The sequence below is a fragment of the Mauremys reevesii genome, linkage group 1 (assembly GCF_016161935.1).
Source record: "Mauremys reevesii isolate NIE-2019 linkage group 1, ASM1616193v1, whole genome shotgun sequence".
NCBI classification, from domain to species: domain Eukaryota; kingdom Metazoa; phylum Chordata; order Testudines; family Geoemydidae; genus Mauremys; species Mauremys reevesii.
The window spans coordinates 310,800,294-310,822,774 of NC_052623.1; the positions used below are offsets into that span (position 1 = coordinate 310,800,294).

Genomic DNA, 22,481 nt, shown 5'->3' on the forward strand with positions numbered 1-22,481 from the left:
ACACTCACCATAATTCACCACCAGATGTCAGGGTAGAGCTCATCCTGACTCTGCTTACATAGATAAGATGTAAAATTAAGACCCTGTCCATTTTTGGTCATTAAAGATACTCTTTTCACCCCACAAGAGTAGGCATGTTACCCTTGGTGTAACAACTACTCTTACTGGGTAATTATATTGACTACTTACTTTTCCCTGCATGTTCAGACTGCTAGGCTATTCTGAATTTTCTGAACCATTGTATCATATGGTGCTGAAGTGAGCTGCGTAAAATCTTCCATGTTTCACCCAAGAGTTGGCTGTATATCAATAATGGGTGATGGAAACCCCCAATCTGTACCTTGTAAAGTGTTTTTGGACTACATACACTGGTTGTGCATTAAAAGGTATTAAATAATTTAACTCATGATATTTTGTATAGGGAGTTAGGAGAACCGAAGACATACACATAAACATGCCAGTTGAGCTCTGTAACTAAAAGCCTATTTAATACATTTAACCAGCAAGTGAGAATTTTTGGTGAAAATGTTAGTTGGCCAGCAATGGGTTCAATGAATTTGCTTTGCTCCTTTACAACTGCTAGTCTCAAACCATGCGACCTTTTCTTATCAGCCTCACTCTACCCATCCACTACATTTTTACTGATGAATCCAGACGCCTGGGCATCCCTGATATTGGTGCAGGCTGCTGTTCCCGGTCTCTACAAGCTGCTGAGCTACTGGTAGATCCCAGTCGTTACGCAGAGCTATGAGATTACTCAAAAGAGGACAAGTAGCAATACATATTCATTCAAACTGAAATTCTTCTCAGAAAAAAGCCCATAGGTATGCATAATGAATGATGCCAGTATTCTTAAGTTTAGCTCAATTTTTATTAAGCAAGAACTGGAAAAAAAACAACTGGCATTTGTTTAAGAGGGAGAAAAAAAATGTACAAATGAAGATGTAGGCCCAATTTTTACCTCTCTCAGTGCCCCTTTGAAATTTCTGATAGAAGTGAACTAAACATTGCAATTACAGGTTGTTTAGTCCAGGTTTGAAGATTCCACTCAGCTACTCACCAGTAGCAAGTAGGAACCTTTCCCTGCTGAGCTGGGGGGCCTGTGCCATCAGTTTCTGCAGAATGTAAGCTTTCTTTACACAACAAAAATAAAATAAAACAAAACAAAAAGTTTCTATCCCTCAGGTTTTAAAGGAAACCTTACTAGACATTTAACAGCATTACGATTAAACCTACTAGTCTGAGGCTGATATGAATGAAGGGCACCCACCAGTTAAGTCCAGAGGCCGGAAGCCTCTGAACAGAGGCCAACACTCTTCACTGAGATTAAGGGTCCTAAAAAACCAAAGGTTGACAGGAGCAACGGAGAAGCAGAGCTTCTTCCTTGCTACATCTCAGAGGAAGCTTGAGTCTCTGGTGTTTCAGAGAGAGAATTTTCTCCTTTTCCACAGCCAGAAGAGGGGATTGCAGATTTAACAAATAATTTGTAGCTAGAGGGTGAAGCAAAAAATGACACTTTCAAGCAGAGTCCATGGAGAGCATCTTGGAAGAAAAAAAAAATTCCAGAAAATGGTTGCAGGGTTGGCACTTCTCAACATTATCCTGCCTCTGGACTTAACTGGCGGGTGCCCTTCATTCGTATCAGCCTCAGACTAGTAGGTTTAATCGTAATGCTGTTAAATGTCTAGTAAGTTTGTCAAGATCTGATTTAGCTTCTGTAAAAAACTAAAAGTACACCCAGCAAAATGTAAACAATAGTGAGAGAATTTTTAATAGATCACAAAGTAGCTATACCTTCAAAGATCAATTTATTTGTACTTTGAAATTTGCACTTATACTTTACTGAAGATTTACAAGGGACAGACAACAGAAAATAACTCATTTTTTTCATTTTTCTACATCTTGAACAATGTTGCTTCTCCAATGGATTGAAATATATTTTCAAATGATTATTTTCTTAATAAGTGCATATGCAGTCTTAACTATACACTGAATTTAACACAACTGAATAGTTTCCTCTACCTCCTTCTTTTATGTAATTTTGAAAAATAAAACAAATCTATAAAGAAGTTCACACCACAAGATTATGAAATTCACTTCCTGAATAATTAAGTGTGCTACATCTCCAGTTACTTTAGTAATTAGAAATGATAGTCTCCTGAGAATCTAACAATTATGCTAAAAATATTTTACTATGTATTCAGATGAGAAAAACTACAGTAAGTCTATGTGGTCAGCTACCATGCCTTCCCTTATTTAGGTGGGGAGGGGAAGGGTAGAGCAGTCCATTTGTTCAACACAGCTGAATATCTAGAACTATATCTAGCCCTGTAAAAGAGGAATTTTGTTTGCTTTAAAAGTCTTCTGTTGTTCCAGGGGGAAGAAAGGCTATCACAGAGCGATGACATTTTGGCTCCCGTTACAATGATTTATTCTAATTTTCTTCGTATTGGGCAAATAAGTGCAGATAGTGAATGGACTCTGATCAGCCTTGCACAGTACAATTTAAGAGTGATACATGATGGAAGTAGGAAACCACCAGTTCTTCTGTTAATTGTATTTTTAAATGATTCCTACTCTATTTTTGTCTAGGAAGTTTTACAAATCTGACAAGAAAAAAATTGTATAAAATAACTGAAGAATTATTCAAAAGTTTCTAATATCTCTAATAGGGAATAATGTGTTTTTTCCTAATTTATTAACCTTATTAATAGAGGTTCAGTGAATTAAATGCAGTGCATAACATGCCCATGAATTTTAGGTTTCTGCTACACTACCAAACTCAGTAGTAACTGTTTTCTGCCACAAACTAGAAATACAAAAATAAAACCACTGTTGTTACACAAATAAAAATAAATGGAGCAATTTGAACTTCCAGTTAGCAAAGAGAACTGCAAATAAAACTCTTTAACCTCTCTGTGCTAGTAGAAGTGCCCGTGAATGCAGTTGGCCGTGGCTGGCTACAAATGTAGGCGAGAACAAGGCATGAGCAGCACCATTTCAGAAATCATGGGTAAACCTTGTTGAGCTGCACACATCATTGCTATAAAACAGGCACATTTTTTATTTGCAGATAGGGTCCTTGAAAGAAAAATGCTGATTGTTAATTAACATTATTCTTTATAACAGTCACCCTTATCACCTGCAAAAATGTATAGTTACAGCTTACGTACCATCTGTGGACAATTTAGTTTAATGGGATAAATTGGAGAGCAGGTTATTGCTCATGGAATCAGAGCTAACTTTAGGAACTCTACAGAGAAGTATAAAAAGAGAAGTTACTTCATCCAAAAATAGGAAGTTATTACAATGAGGAATTCATATCATTGTCTTTACAGAGGACTCAACTCACATTTTTTAAAAAAAATCCTCTTTTTATTAAATTGGTACTATTATACATTAAAACAAACAATACAATATTAACAATATTTTAATACAATAAAATATAACTATTCAACAAATTTCATAGCCTATATCATGTTATAAGAGAAACCAGTTGATTTTCATTATTGTTTGTATAATACGAAGCAGTTTGTTGTTTGTTGTGTTCTGAAGAGAGTCTGGGTTGAGGCAGTTTTCTTTCACATAGCTCATGTAAGGATATTGATTAGTTTATACTCAGTACTATAGCCTCTTGTGTGACAAACACTTGTTTTCCCTAGAGAAAGGGTCTTGTATATTCTGAGCTCATTACGCCTACCTCAGTGGAATAAAGAACAGAGTACTTTTTTTTTTTTTGCAAGACTAACCTATTTTTGAGTAAAAGACATTAGATACATTTTAACCCTACCAACAGCTATACCAGCCCTACCTTGGTGATTTGTGCCACTATGGATAGAATTTTCACATAGTTCCACAGAAGAAGCCTGAATAAACAGACAAGCCTTGTAATGAACCTAAATGATCAAAACGTTCTGGCTGTCAGGCCCAAGGGGAGAAAGGGAAGAAAATTCCAGAGTTGAGAGCTCTACACTGAAAATACCTTGTTGTCCACTGCACAAATCTAAGAATTGTCGGCTCAAGTGTTCCAGCTGATCTTAACTGTCAGACTGCCTCTTTCCTGAATTTTCCCTAAGATACACAAGAACCCAAATCATGAAGGGCTTTATAGACCAAAACAAACATTGAATTATAGTCAGAAATAAGTTGGAAGTCAGTGCAGTAGGAGATATATGTTCTATGCATAAAATACCAGATAAACAAAGACATGGATATGAGAGCCACCTCTAATTAAGAGAGTTCACACCCTATTAGTCAGAAAAGTTGGGAGGAAATAATTGTAGCCACACCTGCTATTTGAACATCCAGAATTCAACAGGACCTAGTAACAGAAAAGTAAGCATAATTTCAAGAAGGGAGTTAACCCAAAGCAGTGGCAGAAGTGATATGTAACCCAGCATTACCTCACTCATATTTGGATTAAGCTTTAAACGGTTAACCATCCACACCCAGGCACTGGAAAGTTCACCACTGGCACCAACCAGGTGCCAAGAAACAGACAGAGCTTAATATCATCAGTGTACACGGATTCCGTGACTTTCCGGGACCTCTTCAGGGCTGCCCCAGCAGCTGCTCTAGTGGCCCCAGGCAACTGGTCCCAGGCACTGCTCCACAGCAATAGTCCGGGAACAGCAGCAACTTCCCAGGCCACCCCAACCCAGAGGAGCAGCAGCAGCAGCGGGGCCCCGGGATACCCCCCAGCTGGGGGTGGCAGGGCCCCAGTGGGCACTCTCCTACCCCACCCCTGGAGCAGGAGCAGCAGGCCCCGGGATGTCCCCCCTCTCTCCCCCAGAGCAGCAGCAGGGCCCTGGAACACCCCCCAGCCCCAGCAGGTAAGATTTAGTTAGGGGTATTTTTAGTCAAAGTCACAGGCAGGTCACTGGCCGTGACTTTTTATTTATTGCCCATGACCTGTCCGTGACTTTTACTAAAAATACCATGACTAAATCATAGCCTTACTGATGAGCTATCACCCAATACTATTCTCTGGGTTGTTTTCAGGAGAGAAGGATGGAGGCACTCAAACACAACTTTATTCATACCAGGGCTTTAGACATGTCACAGACACTTTGAGGTCAACAGCAGGGCTGGATTAAGGCACAGGCAACCTATATACCTCTGGCTGGTCTGGCTCAACTACTGCTAAAGGAGCCAGCCCCACAGAAGTGCTGCTTGTCCCACTGTACACTCAGGTTTGGCCGACCAGCCTCGTGTGATGACATGGAGTGGCGGGGCCAAAACTGTGTGAATGGAATTGCGACCACCATGCACCAGGTTGCAATGACACTCCCTCAATTTTGGCCCCGCTGCCCTAGCCCTTGTCATGACAGAGGGTGGATGGAGCCAAACCCGAACAGGCGGGGGGGGGGAGCAGTGCTTTTCCTCCTCGTCGCTGCTGTAAGGCCAGCTCCTGCACTAGTACCTCAGCCATAACTTTGGACGAGGAGTTGCAATGACTGCCTGCACGAGGGAGCTGGTCAGGAGAGGGGAGCCAGGGTTAGCCTAGGGCCCAGTGATCTGTTAATCTGGGTCTCGTCTCATCAACAGTACTGAAGGCTGCTAAGCAATTCAAGAATCAGCACAGGTACCTAGGGTGAGATTTTCCACTTTGATATTTACCAGCACAATTTCTATCATTTCACTGGGAGCTGTGTAGCTAAATCTCCTAGCCAGCTCTGAAAATCTCAACCCTGATCTTTGTCCTTCACCAATATCATGGGTTGAATATGTTCTGAGATGAAAAGTTTATTTAAGCTTGGATCGTTAAAAAAAGGTTTTAAATACAGAAAGTTATGGGTTAAACTTAAATCTGACAGAGCGTGGGTGCTGTATGAATAATCCACTGGGCAACAGCTCTTTAGAAAATCCTGATGGGGCCAATAAATGAAGTGACATTAAATGAGATGAAAATATTTAAAAAATGTAAATTATTGAGTTAAGGACATAGCTGAAATTTGAGCTACTACCTGGATATAAGAATGAGGAATTCTGGTCATGGGTTTTATTTGTAAATTGCCTTTGTGTTGTTAATTCCTTCATGCTATACTGAATGGTAGTTCAGTTCTCAGCTTTGCCATGGCCATACTACGTGATTTTCAATAAGTCACTTAACTTCCTCAGTTCCTCCCTTTATAAAATGGAGATGTTCACCCTTTACACACTTTGTGAAGCACTGTGATTTATGGCTCAACAGCACAATATAAATGCCAAGTTTCTTTGGACCTATGTTATCTGTATGAGTTTAAAAAGTGCACCGTGCTATACTGAGTGACTGCAGTGTCTGGGTGAACATGCTATTTGTAAGTTTTACACTGTGTTCAGCTATTCTTAAGTTTTTTCCAATTTTCCCCTCCTCTCTCACTCTCACACATATGCCCCATAACTCCCCAGGCTAACATCTGCATTCAGTGACTAAATCAATATAAAATTATCACATTCTAGAAAATGTAAGTATATTCTCAGATACAGGATTTATCAAACTAAAATGCTGACAGATCTGGCATTGTGCAGTATGTGGAATTATTTTGGGGGGGAATAAATCTTTTTTTATATTTGGACTACTCATTTAGCAATCAACTCAACTTCCTTTTTCCTCTTTAAGTAGCATGTACAGAATAAGCAGTGCATTTTCTTTATTACAATTACAGGTCTCAGGTTTGCACCAAGCAGTCAGAATTGGCTTTGAAAGATGCACCTACTCACTGATCTATTGTGTGCGAAATATCCATAGCTATATAGTCTTGATCAAACCACTTCTGATACTTCTAGAGTAGATTATACAGTGTAGTTCATGAAAGTCCTATGGGATCCAACTCCATTTGTGATTTGTGTCAGATGTTTACCAGGCACGTCTACCATTTTCAGATATACTCACAAAAATTCCAAAGTTGCACCTCTCCTACCATCTCTTCAGACTCTCTATGCTAGGCTTTAAGTGTTATTTGTAACTGGACAATGTTCTTTTATTGAGTATTGTTATCAGTTCAGTTCTTTTATTGAGTATTGTTATCAGTCTGACACAGCAGCATGAGAAAACAGAAAAGAGTTTCCCTCCCTACACAAGAAAGAAAGAGAGCTTCTTGAATGAAAAATATACTGCGTATATTGCATACATCTTTATCAATAGCATCCTGGAGGACAACTTAATGCAGATTCCATATGAAGGCAGAACATGACAAAGATAAAACTGCCCCACACCAAACTGGGAGTAAACCTTAAGACAATGTCCAACTCATAGCAGAAGATTAAGATTTTCTGCAAGTTTATACCGAGAACCTTTGCATCAAGGTTTACTATCATTCATAACTGACATGCTTCTAGCCAAGTCAGTATGCAGTAGGCATTATTAGTTGAACTGAGAGTAAAATAACCTGGTCAGTGAAAAGGAATTAAAAAAAATTATCTGCAGCTAGCTGGCAGTAGTTTCATAAAGATAGAAGATGGGGAAGATTGTGTTATTCATGTATAAAATACTCCTTATAGTGAGAGTCAGTTAGGCTATACGAGTGAGCAACAGCCACCTGGTTACCAACAGTCCCTCAGTGCAACTAGGTGGCTGTTGCTTGGTTATTCATCCATTTTGGCATGCCACAGTAGAAGCGTGGATCGCACAGCATGTGCTGCAAAATTCAGATTGAAAATGCAGATGAGATTTGACGTTGATCTGAGCCCTGCGCACTCATACAAAGGATACATATGCTCGGTACAACTAATCAGGATTCTCAAGGGGGTTTTATAATGTACCCATTTTACCAAGGCAGTTTAATGTGCCAAAGTAACATAGAATAATTGTTCAGAAACATACCATTTCCTGTGATTGGAAAAGGAATAGTTTAAGCAACTCTTTGAGGTATGATATTAGATTTTGAATATATAAAGTCATCTTCCTAAGAAGCTTCAGGAAATAGACATAGGAGGATATTATACTATTTTCCCATATCCCACATCATCATTTTGTGTTGCAATTGCAGTTTAAGAAAAAATTTTGTACTCAGAGTGCTGTTCTTGTAAGGATAAAGTTTATATAATGTAGATTGTAAAATACTATTCCCAAAGCAAGTGAAATGGTTTAATATTTCAGCAGTTTGTAATGATGATGCACAAACAGTGATGGGATGCCACTGGATGAGGAGTATTTTGGATAGACTTTTGGAGGCAAGTGAAAAAGAAACAAAGAACTGGTTATTATATATAAGCAGATCTTTATATTTGTTCTTAAGTAATCCAAAGGAGGTGGGGGAAAGGGAGGAAATGGGACACTACTGAGTTTACAAAGACACTTCTCCAGCAGTCATCAGATTTCTGCAAACACTGGCATGCACAACTAGATGTTCTTGGTTAAGTACTCAAGCAAGACTTACTAGCACAGAAAAATTTAACTGAAGGATACTATTCAATTGTTCAGCAGCCACAGGCTAATTATTCAAATAATGTGGGGACTGATTTTGTTTTGCGTTTTATCAGTGGAGGGAGTAGATAAAAAAGCAGATTACTAACAAACATTTTTTCAGATTGTAAACAACAAAAAGGAAGATATGCTTCAGCTGTGCAATATTCTCCTTCACTCAACAACAAAAAATGAGGGGAATGCTACAGCTTGAAATACTTGACTGGTAATATCCTACATGCCATTCCAGGAAATCCCAGAGTGGATTTTAAGCCTCTGCCCATCCTAATAAAGAAAGCGGACTGGAGGACTAATCGATATCTAGCAACCCAGCTGTGACCTGGCACATAAAGAAGTCAAGAAAATAAATTATAGAGATCATGAATGGGATTTAACATTTGGAAGACAGCAACATCTGGGATCAACTCCAAATGGGACATAGTCATATTGAATGAGTCTTGGCTCCTATGCTAATTGTTAAACAGAGCGAGATTTTACACACACACACACACACACATATTTTACGTTCATCATGGATTTTCCATAATATACACAACTCAATGTACAAATATAACCTGGATATACAGTTTCTTGCAATGCCAATGATCTGCGAAGCACCTCAGCTACATTTGTGTGAAATGGCAGCTATTGTCCAGGACGAGTCACCAAAGCCGATCAAGTATTAGTGGTTTTAATAGATGGTGTCAAAAACTGCAATGAGTCTCTTTAATCGCTTCATAAGTCAGTTTAATGGGCTCCAGAGTCCTGCCCTCAGGCGGAGCTGAACAAATAATAACCAAGTGCAAATGACTTCCACAAATGTCACTTTGTTTTGTTTTTACAAAATCAAACAAAAACAAAAACCACACACACAAACAAACCACACACACCATATGAAAGGTATATTTTCAACGTTTGTACAGTAAGCTTTTTTTTTATAAAAATTGTTATAGATACAATAGTGGGTTATTTCCCAATCAAATTGCTAGGATTTCGAAATTGTTTTATTGTTGTTAGGGCTGTTTATATAGCTGGCAGGAAATCTTAGCCATTCCAAAAAGTATCAGCAGGATCAGGCTGAATTCAATAACTGAAAAGGAAAATCTGAGTTTTAAATATGGAACTAAGGGGGGGGGGGGGCAGACAGAGAAGGGGGGAAACGTTCCTTATTCTGTAACTCCGGCCGGGGAGAAAAGATGAGAAAACCCAGATTCATCAGTCAAACATCTAATGTTCTTTGTTGTTCACCTTTTGAATAGGAAGATACTACGCTGTCTCTCCTCCTCACAAAGAGGACCTTGAACTTCAAATACTGAAACACATTTCCCTTCCTCTGAGTAATCCATTTCACAGCCAAACAAAACGTTAGCATAGGAAGTAAGCTACTGTCCTGATTAAACACCATCCACACACACACACAAAAACACATACAACTGCGGACTGGCGCCTGTGTCTCGGAAGATGGCAGTAGCTTGAGCGTGCCCGTTAAGCGGAATACCCATTTTTAAACAATTGTGTGGTTTTCTCTCCCCCTCTCCTCCCTCCGGTGCCGAGGTTAGTGAGAAGAGGAGTCTCCCGACGGGGCTGTTTTACTAAGATGCTATTCAATCCTCAGAGACTCTTGGCAGAGGTGATCAGGCTATAGGGAGACTTATGCTTTGCAACTGTTTTTCGTTCATACCCCCCCCCACACACACACACACTTTCAATCACTGCAGCTATTCATTGCACTGGGGGGGGGGAGAGAAGGGGTGTGATGACAGGGATCCATTCCCTCCCTCCCCATCTGACACATGAACCAGCAGCGTCCGCTTGCAAACTCCTCGGACAGCGGCAGAATTACGGGAGGTTCGGGGAGGGGTTACATTCTTATCGCCACCTGGACCAGCCCCACCAGGGCAGGGCACCAGTGCCAGCGGCCCCACTCACCCACGCCGTATTTCTCGTGCTCCGTAGGGATCCACATGCTCACAGCCTGGCTTGTCCCTCGCCGAACAATGAGCGCGGCGGCGGCCAGCGAGCTCCTCTGCCCAGCGCCGCCGCTGCCGCTGCTCGGCGGGGCTCAGCCGCGCACCTCGGGCGCCAGCGGAGAACTCATTGTTGTGATTGACTCAGCCCCGCTCCCCCGCCGGCCACTCACAGCGGCCGCCCGCCTCCCCTGCCCCGCTGCATGCCGGGAAGCGTAGTTTCCCCGCGGAGTACGGCGGCGCGGGGCCCAGCCAAGGCCCTACCCCCTTCTGGAGTCCGCTGCCTTAGAGCGGAGAGACTGCGAGTCCCGACGAGCTCCGCGTTCTGAAGGCGGGGCCGGAGCCCTCAAGGCTCTTTCCTATTGGTTCAGGCGCCGTTCCAATGATTGTACGTCACGCCAGGGTCCATCTGCGAACAGTGGCATGGCAGCTTCCTCAGGCGTTGGCGCGGCGGCCGACAGAGGCGGTGAGTGTGGCGCGCTCCTGAGTGTCGGACGGGACCCCTCCTGGTCAAGCGTCCTGTCCCTTCTAGTGAGTCTAGGGGCCCACATGGAAAACGTGGGTGGTACTGCAGGGTACCCTTGTTGCGGGTCCCTGGGCCAAGTTAGACCTGAGCTCTGTTCCCGAGCCTTATAGTCATTACTTATTAATACTTCATCACAACACATTACAAAGGGGGCAAGCAAAGAATATGAAAACAGCTGCAGTCTATAGCACAGCTGGCAATACACTGTTCAGAAAGTGTGCCAGAGAATGGATGCTTAATTGAAAGGTACAGAAAAAAATCGTTTCTAATGCGACAACAGGTAATGTACATAGAAACCCTGCCAATGTTGACCTCGCTAACCGTCTCCTGTATATTTAAGAAAACACATCATGAAAGATAGATGCTAATAGAGTGAGAAGTCAGTAAGGTCAGAGCAGGTAGCTTTTAACCCATGCAGTAGAATGTACTATCTTTCAGAGTAAAAGCAGCAAAGAATCCTGTGGCACCTTATAGACTAACAGACGTTTTGCAGCATGAGCTTTCGTGGGTGAATACCCACTTCTTCGGATGCAAGAGTGGTATCTTTCAGAGTGGTAGCCGTGTTCGTCTGTATCAGCAAAAATAATGAGGAGTCCTTTTGGCACCTTAGAGACTAACAAATTTATTTGGGCATAAGTTTTTGTGGGCTAAAATCCACTTCATCAGATGCATGGAGTGGAAAATACAGTAAGGAAGTATACATACACAGCATATGAAAAGTTGGGAGTTGCCTTACCAAGTGGAGGGGTCAGTGCTAATGAGCCAATTCAGTTAAGGTGGAAGTGGGCTATTCTCAACAGTTGAAAAGAAGGGGTGAATACCAAGGGAGGAAAAATCACTTTTGTTGTGATAATGAGGCCAATGTAAGCAAGGCGGCCCATTTCAAACAGTCAACAAGAAGATGTGAGTATCAGCAGGGGGAAATTAGTTTTTGTAGTGACCCATCCACTCCCAGTCTTTATTTAGGCCTAACTTGATAGTGTCCAGTTTGCAAATTAATTCCAGTTCTGCAGTTTCTCATTGGGGTCTGTTTTTGAAGGTTTTTTTTGTTGAAGAATTGCCACTTTTCAGTCTGTTATTGAGTGTCCACGGAGCTAGAAGTGTTCTCCTACTGGTTTTTGAATGTTATAATTCTTGATGTCTGATTTGTGTCCATTTATTCTTTTGTGTAGAGACTGTCCAGTTTGGCCATTGTGCATGGCAGAGGGGCATATATCACATTGGTAGTGATATATCACTATTTTTGTGGCTTTTGAACTTACAGGTACTATTGGCAAGCTTATCCTCCACCTATCACAGCACATACATAGCTTGCCTATACACAAAAGCTATATCACATTATATATACTGGTAATTAAAGCGATGCACTCTTCTTCCCGCCTACACAAACTCAGCCCCTAGTGTGGATGCACTTGTATTGGTTAAAAGGTGCATTATATCAGCATAGTTATTCCTGCATAGGAAGGGGAATAAGCTATACTGCCTCTTTATACTGGTATAACTGCATGCACACTAGGAGTTGTACCAATATAACTATTTGTGTGGGGAAAAAAAACATATCCCTAACCGAAATAGTTATATTGTTACAAAAACTGAATGTAGACCAGGCCTAAGAACCAGACAGCACTCTGGTAAAAGGAAAGTTAGCCTGAAATCTCTGGTGTGAAAGAGATCTAAAGCCACTTACCGTACTGCAGAGTAAGTTTGTTCCCACTGGGGTTCGGAGATCTAACCTAGAATTTTTTTCTGTTTATTGTTAGTTCTTTCTTGTGGTGAAGTCAAAGTACCCTAGCTCTTCTAATGAGGAATTGTTTTGTTTTTAACAATGCTTTGTGTCCAGGACTTTCAGTCTTTCTTCACATTCTCTTAACAGCAGGTGCGCTGCAGTTTGTCTCTCTAAACATTCCTAGGTATCAGTGAAAATGGCTTCTTCTGCCCAGTATAGAAAGCCTGAGAACTATGACAGGATCCAACTGCACCTTTTACAAGTCCTGGTCTCTTTGGGTATGTCTACACTACGGGATTATTCCAATTTTACAGAAACCGATTTTTGGAAACAGATTGTATAAAGTCGAGTGCACGCGACCACACTAAGCACATTAATTCGACGATGTGCGTCCATTCTGAAAACTGACCATTTATTCCTACCCTTTGTTTCTATCTTTTAACCAGTTACCAATTCATGAGAGGACCTTCATGACAGCTTGTGATATAATCTTCCCCCACCCCTTGACTCTCCTTCCTTCTTCCTTTTTCTCCTTCCCATCCCAACTCTGTCCTCCTCCATGGTCACAGATGCAAACATTTCCAACCTATTCTCCTGTTCTAACCCCTCTACTTTGCCTGGTAACCCCATCTCATCTCCTGATCTCCTTTGAACCCATTCTGATCCCCTCCCTTACTCTTCTCATTAGCCTCTCACTCTCCTCTGGCTCTTCCTCTCACAATACAAACATGCTTTAGTATCACCCGTCTTTAAAGAACCCACTTTTGACCCTACTTGCGTCTTCAGCTACCATTCCATTTCCCTTTCATTTCTAAACTCATTGAACATGCTGTTTATAATTGCTGTCTGGAGCTTCTCTACTCCACTTCCATCCTGCAACATCTCCAATCTGACTTCTACCCCTTGCTCTCAACTAAGAACTCAACATTCACATTGAAGTCACTAATGACCTCCTCTTCGTCAAATCAGTCAAAGGCTGGGCACTCCAGAAGGCAGCTCTGAGGACTCGAAGTTTGGCTTGTACCTATTGTTAACTTGTAAAGAGAGAGCAGGGCCTGCAGAAGCCTAGAAGCAACTGTTTGTGTTGCCAAAGGCTGGTGGATTTGGGGCATTGCCCACCAGTAGGGACAGACAAGACTTCCTCATGCTAAGGGCAGGTGGTAGCAAGGTGTGTCTCAACCCTGGGTACTCCCAAGAAGCATCACCCCATGATTCCTACAAAAGACTTGACTCTACTGCCGCTGCTTATCATGATGACCAATATTGTCTCATTGTTTCCTTGTATTCCTTGTCAGTCTATCTGTATCTGCCTCTCGTCTATAGTCTTGTACTTAGAATGTAAGCTCCTTGGGGCAGAGGCGATCTTTTTTTCTTCAGTGTTTGTGATCGTGCTAATCATGGCTCTAGCATAGTGGGGTTCTGAGCCAGGATTAGGGCTCGTAGGTGCTATGATAACACAAATAATAATACACTGAGATTCGTAACTGGTAACCAAACTGCCTTCTTAAAGCAAACTATTTATATGGAACCAATTGACTTGAGAAAACAGATCTTACAAAGAATAAACTAAACTGTCCACATGCTTGCCTTTCCTAAGGCTTACCATTACCTGGATCCGGGGAAAGATCCAACTCGTTCAGGCTCCTCTGCAGACTGTCAACCTGTCCCCCTGACAGTTGACCCCCTCTCTTCTCTCTTGAGAAGGGCTTTTTATCTGTATAATGTTCTTTTCATCTCTTCATTCCAAGCATTGGCAGAACAGCTGTGTTGGAGACAGGATATAGGATGCTCAAAGCTAATAGCTTCCCACACTTTCTTTCAAGTGCGTGCCTGAAAGTTCTTATCTGGGATCACTGTGTTACATTCCTGCTTGCTCTTCCAATAGCCCCCTTTTTCTTTATTCTTGTCCCACAAATCCTTTCACTCTACTTATCCCAATCTCTTACCTTCCCTGATGCCCTTTAGTCTTTCCTCTCTCCTCCTCCAATACTTTCCTCTTATGCCCCTTTTAAAACGGCTACTCTCTCCCCTCCCTCAGCTGTCCCACTTGGGTTCAGCATCTCCTCTCTATTCTCTCCCTTCACACACACACTTTCTGCTATTCTATGTTCCTGCTTTGCTCTTTCTCCCTCTCACCCCTCCCCCCACATCTTCTGCCATCTCCAGTTCTTATGTCTCTCCCCACCATGGGCGGTGCATGACTCCTGCATTTGGGGAAGCTGGGTATGAGTGCCAAAAGCTCCCTAGAAGTGACAAACGGGACGAGGGGGGCTCAGGTGCAGGCAGAGCAGGACTGGGAGGCAGACGGGTAATAGGGGTTAGTGGCACAGAATGGGGTGGGTTGGGTGGGACAGAAACATCTATGCACTGGTCATGGTGAGTGGGGACAACCTGGGGAGGAGGATTGGATAGGCAGTGGCTGAAATTAGGGAAAACTGCTACAGGTTTCTCCACTTCTTCTCTTCTCTTTAGAAACCTCTAGCCCCCACTCGTGGGCTACACACTGTAGGCCCACTCTGACAACCCTTTCCTCCTCCCAGCAACCATCATGCCTTTCAGGCTGACAGTCTCACCTCGCTTCCCCAAGTCTCCCAACCCCTGTCAGCTTGTATCCTTCCAACCTGCTGCAGAGGGATGCAAGGAGTGCTCCTTCCTCTCCCAGTGTGCACAATGTGTGTGGGCATAAGAAATAGTGACTTTTTTTCTCACTGGTGAGAAATTCACACAGGGAGCTGCATAAAGCATTGCAGCTGTCCTGATGGGTCTTTGCCTTGGGCACACAACTGTCACTTCTTTGTAAGGTCAATGGAACTCTGATGAATAACACCTGATGGAAGGTGGAACATCCAGAGGACCCAAGCCCATTGCCCTGTGCATTTGAATGCTGATGGATTTTAAATTGCTATACTCAAAGTACCCCAAATGTCCTGTAAAAGTCCTTTGGCATCATAATTTACCCAGACCCGCAATGAACACTCCAAATGCTTTTAGTTGTTTAAACCTCATTACTGATGCCATGTGGGATTCTAAATAGAGCTCTGCACGGGACTATTTTTTTAAAACTTACTCTTGTCCTGCCTCACAATATCCACTCCTACCCGCTCCTGCATTGTTTCTTGCAATATTATCCCGCTCCCACCAGCAAAAACCTTAGATCCCTGCAAATCCCACAAGAGAGACAGATTATGCCATGCTACCAAAAAAAAAAAAAAAGTTGGTGGAGGGGTGTGTGTGGGGGGCTGTGTGTATATATAAAATTATATAAAATAAAAGTCGAATTCAAACACAATTTTACCACTAAAAGAATAAAACAAATCTTGCTTAAACCATGTGAAAAAAACTTTAACTCCTGTTATAATAGACATCAAATCTTTCTATCCCTCACTTAAATTTAAGTATTAAAATCTTTATTTAAAAAAAAAGAATTTCAGCAATGTAAAGCAAGTCTTTCTGTTTGTGACAGACTGATGAAAGATTTCATGTTTTCCTGCAAATAATTGCAGCCTGTTTTATTCCCCCAACCAATCCTGCCCTCCACAAAGTACATTTATCTGCTCCAGCTGTTATGGCAGCAGGTCCTGCAGAACCTGCAGGGCTCTAATCCTAAGCATCCAAAATACTGTTGATTCTCTGGGAACTTGTTTCTGTGCCTACATCTCATTCAGTTTGAAGCATTTCCAAACTTGTATCTTTCTCAGCCTCCTTCCTGAAAAGGGAAACAGACCACTGCCCTCCTACCTATAGGCTCTGTCAGAACCTTTCGGGATACTGGTTTGGTACAGTGGTATAGGTTAACAATTATAAGCAGCAACATTTAGTGATTGCTGCTGAAATAAATTTACTAATTAAATCATGGTTCTCAAACTTTGTACTGGTGACCCCTTTCACATAGCAAGCCTCTAAGTATGACCCCACCCTCTTATAAATTAAAGACACTTTTTAATATATTTGACACCATTATAAATGCTGGTTGCAAAGCGGGGTTTGGGATGCAGGTTGGCAGCTCGTGACCTTCCATATAATAACCTCACGACCCCCTGAGGGGTCCCGACCCCCAGTTTGAGAACCCCTGACTTAAATACAGTAGGCTGTATATTATTAAAGTAATATAATTACAGAAACGGACCTTTAAAATTTTTCTTTATATTAATCTAGTTCATATATTTAAAAAAAAAACCTTTTAAAATTATTTATAGGAATCTAGTAAAGTTTTCTTAAGTTATTACCTGCTGAACACATTGACTTTTAGAGAAGACTGAAATACAGTGGAAACTGATTGGTTTAACAAATCCCTTTTCTATGTGGAGTTGTGTCAAAATAGCAGCAGCATCCTCTGAAATAAATGTTTGTTATAGTAACAGAATTTTAGTGCAACAAGGCTAGTTTACATTCTTCCACAATGTGTTTTCTGTATAACTTAGTGACAGGAGAACATGAGACTAAATATTTCAATAGAATATATAATGGATTATTTTACTTTGTGAAACAAGTCTGTATTGTCTATGATCCCACCATAATTCTGCAGATAATTGTATAGCATAAATGTGTGTTGTATCTGCTCTGATGACATGCCTGTATAAAACAATGGGGGATCTCTTCAAGCTTTAGCATGTATACATAACTCCCATTAATGTTAGACATAGACTGTTATGTTCTGTGAAAAAGCCAGTTGAGGCCAAACAGTTTGAAAGCTCTGGGAATTTGAAGTTATAACCATAGCTTAAAAAATAAACTGTAAGTCAACTATCCTTCTAAATAGAATATCTTAAATATCTATTAATGGACATGCAGTTACACTTAATTTCAGCAGTCTGGGACATTCTTATTTACTTATTAGTGATTCAGTTGCTTCAGGTCTTCACTTCACTTCAGTTACCTATCATACAGTAGTTTCTGAGCAACAAGGAGAGTAGGGTTGCTAGGTGTCCGGTTTTTGACCAGAACACCTGTTGAAAAGGGATCCTGGCAACTCCGGTCAGCACTTCTGACCGGGCCATTAAAAGTCCAGTTGGTGGCAGCCCCGGCCAGAGCCCTCACCCCGCACCCCAACCCCCTGCCCCAGTCTAGTGAAAATGAGCGAGGGTGTGGGAGAGCAAGCAACGGAGGGAGAGGGGGTGGATTGAGCAGGGATGGGGACTCAGAGAAGGGGCAGAGGCCTCTGGGAAGGTGTGGGGCAGGGCAAGAGTGTTCGGTTGCTGCAATTAAAAAGTTGGCAACCCTAAAGGAGAGAGAATCTATCATGGATATTTTTCAAATTACAGGCTGCTGATTCATGTGTGATCTAAGTGCACTAAACTGAATCAATAATAGCTAACAATATGTATTCTTCCTAACTTTTAGTAGAATTCTCTCTCATTACTTGCATAAATGGACAGGCCTAAAGTTGTTAATTATCCAAAAAAACTCTTTTTAAAAAGTAATTATTTTTAAAATCTAGAAAATGTTTTTTTGGAGAGGGGTCTTTTTAAAGATGTTGTATGTGTTTTTACATGTAATATAGGAGCTTTTTTATGTTAGTTGGATCCACAAAACACACTTTCAACCTTACTCCTTACTTGATGTGGTTTTTTTTTTGTTTGGGAATTTCCCAGTTTTTTGAGTGAACACCAAAAACATAAATTTGGTTGGGATCTAAGGGACCCATATATACATGATATATGTTATGAGATGTACTAAAAATGAGTTTTTCTCCTTCTACAAGTCTATATGATGTGGAAGTGAGAGGGAAGTTATACCTGGGTGGGACTGGTATACAGTGAGGAGAGAGGGGATGAGGACTTTTATCCACATGGAAAACATTAAATGCTTAAAACCTTAGATCTGGGAAGGTTAAAATACTGCATTCTACTACTTTAAGGCAGGCATGCCTCTGTTGGGAGCTGGTCCTGTACTTCTGCACAGGATCCCTTTGAAGTCAATGGGGTTCCTATGTGAGTAAGGGTCCATTTTATGGGGTGTGTTTTTCTTTTGTTTCTGGGGTGGGGGGAGGATTAGCACCTCAAGCAATAATATATTCATTCATTTTAACCAATTGAGAGTGAAATATATACTATCCCCAGTAACAATGATTACAGTTATAATAGTTTGAATTAGTCAATAGTTTGAGTAGTAATACTGTGCTTCATAATTTGTAATAATAAAAGCTCTGATTTTTCTGCATGGTAACACAAAGCATCAGTTCTTGAAAGGTACAAAACGTCTAAAAGATTTTGTCTGCAGTAACAGTAGGAACATAGACCTATACAAAGTGGTACATAAGAATGCAAAGCCTTTTGCCAGTAATGCACTCCACCAGTTATGTGATACTGTATCATGCGGGGAAACTTTCCTGACCCAGCTTGTGATCACTTTATGCCCTGAAGTATAAAGAAAAACACTTGTACTAGAGAATTGCAACAGTCCTCACTCCTGTTAATTCATATACAAAATAAAAGTGATCTCACACTGCATTTTATCAAAGATTTAATAGGAGAGGGCTATAATGAGGTCTCACGTTAATACTTCATTGTTGTTAAAAAATCTGCTAGAGTTATGAAAGCTAAAGTATACTTGTGAAGTAAATGAATGACCTACACTCTGCATTATGCTTGGGTATTTTTAATTGGCTTTGTTCACTACAATGGGCTCTAGCTCATTAGTATGAAACAGTGATGCTCATCTTTAAATGTTAGAGCTAGAGGAGGTGCAGTAGTTGGAGATCATGTCTGATCATGGATACTGGAGTTATAGTTTCCTAATCTATCATTCTTCTTTAAGTGTTTGTGTAACCCACAGACCTTCTGGGTGTGGTATTCTATCCCATCTAGTGGGCACTGAGACCACTGAAAGAGAGAGATAAAATGAGTCTGCTCTACAGCCTTAACTAACAGCCAGTTGGCTTTTAGTTCAAGCAGTAGAGGCTTATGCACTAAGCTCCAAAGGTCCCCTGTTCGATCCTGCCCGTTGACGACCTGGGTCTGTCGGCGTTACACTTACACATGTCATTTCCATTCTAGGTGGGCGCACACCCACATGTTGTCGTTGGAGATTTTTGCCTTAGTGGTACTCATAGGGTTGGCTGTGACGCCCTCTGGAGTGCCATGCTCATGCCACGATATATCAGGCGCCAGCGGCCCTGTGCCCTCTCTGTTCCTTCTTACCGCCCATGGTGGTTAGTCGGAGCGCCTTCCTTGCATAAGCAAGAGCTAGTGGGTTGTTTTCTCTTATGAACTTCATGCCTTGGGCCTTTGTACATAGTTTGTATACAATAGTAGCTGTTAAATAGCAGTTAAATATTTGTTAGTTAGTAGTTAGGGCCCCAGTCTCCCAGGTGTAAGCCCTGCTTGGACTGCAACAGGCTATGCCTGTGAGTAACCCCCATAGCAGCTGTCTTAAGTGCATGGGGGAGTCACACATTAAGGATCAGTGTCAGATTTGTAAGACCATTCGGCCCCACACTGAGGAGGAGCGGGATATCTGCCTCAGGGTCTCCTAATGGAGTCTGCCTTCCTCTCGGCTTCCAAGCCATCCAGACAGTTCTCACCGAGTGCTTCGGCCTCTGTGTGCAGTGCGCCACTGGCACTTGGCTCCTCCTGGCATTGTTTGATGTCGTCGGTGCTAAAGAAGAAAGCTAAGAAGCGTTCCCCATCACCAAGCAACGTGGCCCAAGGGTCATCGACCAAAGGACCCGGGCCTGGCTGCCAGGTTACTCTGGAGCCATGTGATCGTGCCTCCCCGGTTGGGGCTCCCAGCCCTCATAAAGGTATGCCACCAACTCCTGGGAGCAGTATAGGACCCACACCCCTGCCTGCATCATCATCCTCCCAGACTCCCCAGGCACCGAGAGAGCACAGTTCTCCACCAGCTCCGTTGATGACTCCAGTGCCACAGGATTTGGCTATGGCTCCCCTAGAAGGAAAGCCAGCCTCTAAGACCCCTCAAGGGGAAGGGGAATACTGCCGGTCGCTGGACAGGAGGCGACGATCCTCTCTGTCGCGTCGAGGGTCCCAGGACAAGTCCAAGTCGTGTCATCCGTCGCCCAGACCAAGTCAAGATTCCTTCGGCATTACTCACCGGTACGGGGTCAGCACTCCCCATACTACTCCTGGCACCACTGATCCTCTCATCAGTCGTCCTCTAGACATTGGTCCTGATCGACTGCTCAGTGATCCCCGTCTCGGCACCGGTCTCCCCAGCACTGGTACTGCTCTCACCAGTACCGACACCAGTCTCCCATGTCTGGTCAGTGGTCGCCAATAGCCACGAGCAGCAAACAGATGCAGTCATCAGCGGTCCCTTCCCGGTTGCCAGAAGGGGATTCCTCCAGCACAGAGGGCCAGTTGAGCCCACTGCCCAGGTCCCATTGGCGAGATTTGTTGCCAGAACCTGCACTGTCGTCTGCGGCACTGCAGTGGCAGCACAGCCAGCGCAATGGCCTTATTGGACCATATAGGACATACCGGTCATGACGATGCCCCTTCTTAGTGCTCCTCGGTTGCTGTGTCAGAGCATCGACTGGTGGCACTGGGCTTGGTGCCGGGGGCCTGTTCGGAGACCAGAGTGGAGGAACTTGTGCCTACCCTGAAGCCTGCATCCCCGGTGGCAGTTGATGCCCCGGGACCTCCCCCAGAGTTCAATCTTCCTTCTCGTTCCCAGATGAAGTGATCGCGGGACCTTTGAGGGCTAGCCCCCCGGATGACTTCAGGGTGCATCAAGCCCTACTTCAGCGCGTGGCCGAGAACTTGGGGCTGGAGCTGCAGGAGATGGCGAAGCAAGAGGACACCCTTTTCAATGGCCTCTATGCCCACCCAGGTCGCACCGCCTGTGCATAAAGAGGTTCTCAAGATAGCCTAGGACCTGTGGCAAACCCCCTCCTACATTCCTCCCACCTCGAAATGGGCCTAGAAAAAGTATTTCATTCTGGCCTCAGGCTCACTGGGTGTGTCTGCGGCCAACGAGAAGGACAAATAGGGTCACACCTCCTTGACTCACAAGAAGAAAGACGCCAAAAGGATCGATCTATTTGGGGGAGAGATTTATTCTTCTGCCAGCTTACAATTTTGGGTGGCGAACTATGAGGCCCTGTTAGGCAGATATAACTTGAACCTCTGGGATGATCTTAAAAAGTTCAAGGAGTCCCTCCTGCAGGGTCTAGCCCAAGAGTTCAGCACCCTGGTGGAGGAGAGTACTGCAGCGGCCAGAAGCTCCCTGCGGATGGCCTGGGACGCAGTGGACTCAACGGCTTGGGTTGTCACATCGGCAGTTGTGACGCCATGCAGCGCCTGGCTCCAAACGGTGGGCTTCTCCCAGGAAATGCAGATGTCCATTTTGACAGGGTTGGTCTTTTCTCTGAGCAGATGGACGCGTTGCTGCACGGGTTGAAGCACACTAGAGCCACCCTTCGCTGGTTGGACATGCACATGCCACAGTCTGCTAGAAAGTCCTTCTTGCAGCCCTCGCCACCAAGACCCTGGCAACCCCTCAGGCCTCTGCAAGAAGAAGGGACGTGAGTTTTACTCATTGACGCCCTTCTTCCTCCCACTCACTTGTGCAACCTGGGCCTGCCAAACATCTAGAGGGCCAAAAGCACTCATTTTGAGGGTGTGCCCAAGAGCGGTGCCCCAGTTAGTCACCTGGATTCTTCTCGCCTTTTCCTCAACCGCCTCTCTCCCTACTGCTCATGGGTTACATCAGACCACTGGGTCCTGGACATAATAGTTCGGGGTTATACCCTGCAATTTTTGGCTGCCCCACCCACCCCATCTCCCCATCCCTCTTCAGGGACCCTTCTCGCAAGCAACTCCTCATTCAGGAGGTTGAAAAGCTCCTGTACTTGGGGGTGGTGGAGGAGGTTCCTCGGAACATGGAAGGGAGAGAATTGTACTCCCACTATTTCCT

At 43.2% G+C, this 22,481-nt stretch overlaps 2 protein-coding genes across 5 annotated transcripts in view; one reads left to right on the plus strand and one right to left on the minus strand.

Moving 5' to 3' along the window:
- The window catches only part of DOCK4 (dedicator of cytokinesis 4), a 394,664-nt gene extending 384,018 nt beyond the window's left edge, over positions 1–10,646 (minus strand). For both annotated transcript variants that reach the window (XM_039507024.1, XM_039507017.1), the window contains exon 1: positions 10,316–10,646. In XM_039507024.1, coding sequence (XP_039362958.1) covers positions 10,316–10,352 — 37 coding nt within the window. In that variant the 5' untranslated portion in view covers positions 10,353–10,646. The remainder of the gene's footprint in view (positions 1–10,315) is intronic.
- A 28-nt stretch (positions 10,647–10,674) lies between these two features.
- ZNF277 (zinc finger protein 277) overlaps positions 10,675–22,481 on the plus strand; it is an 86,492-nt gene continuing 74,685 nt past the window's right edge. Inside the window, exon 1 of one of the 3 annotated variants that reach the window (XM_039507054.1) lies at positions 10,675–10,819. In XM_039507054.1, the coding sequence (XP_039362988.1) occupies positions 10,777–10,819 (43 nt within the window). In that variant the 5' untranslated portion in view covers positions 10,675–10,776. Of the gene's footprint in view, positions 10,885–22,481 lie in introns of all 3 variants that reach the window. The other 2 variants (XM_039507037.1, XM_039507045.1) reach the window with 2 other exon arrangements.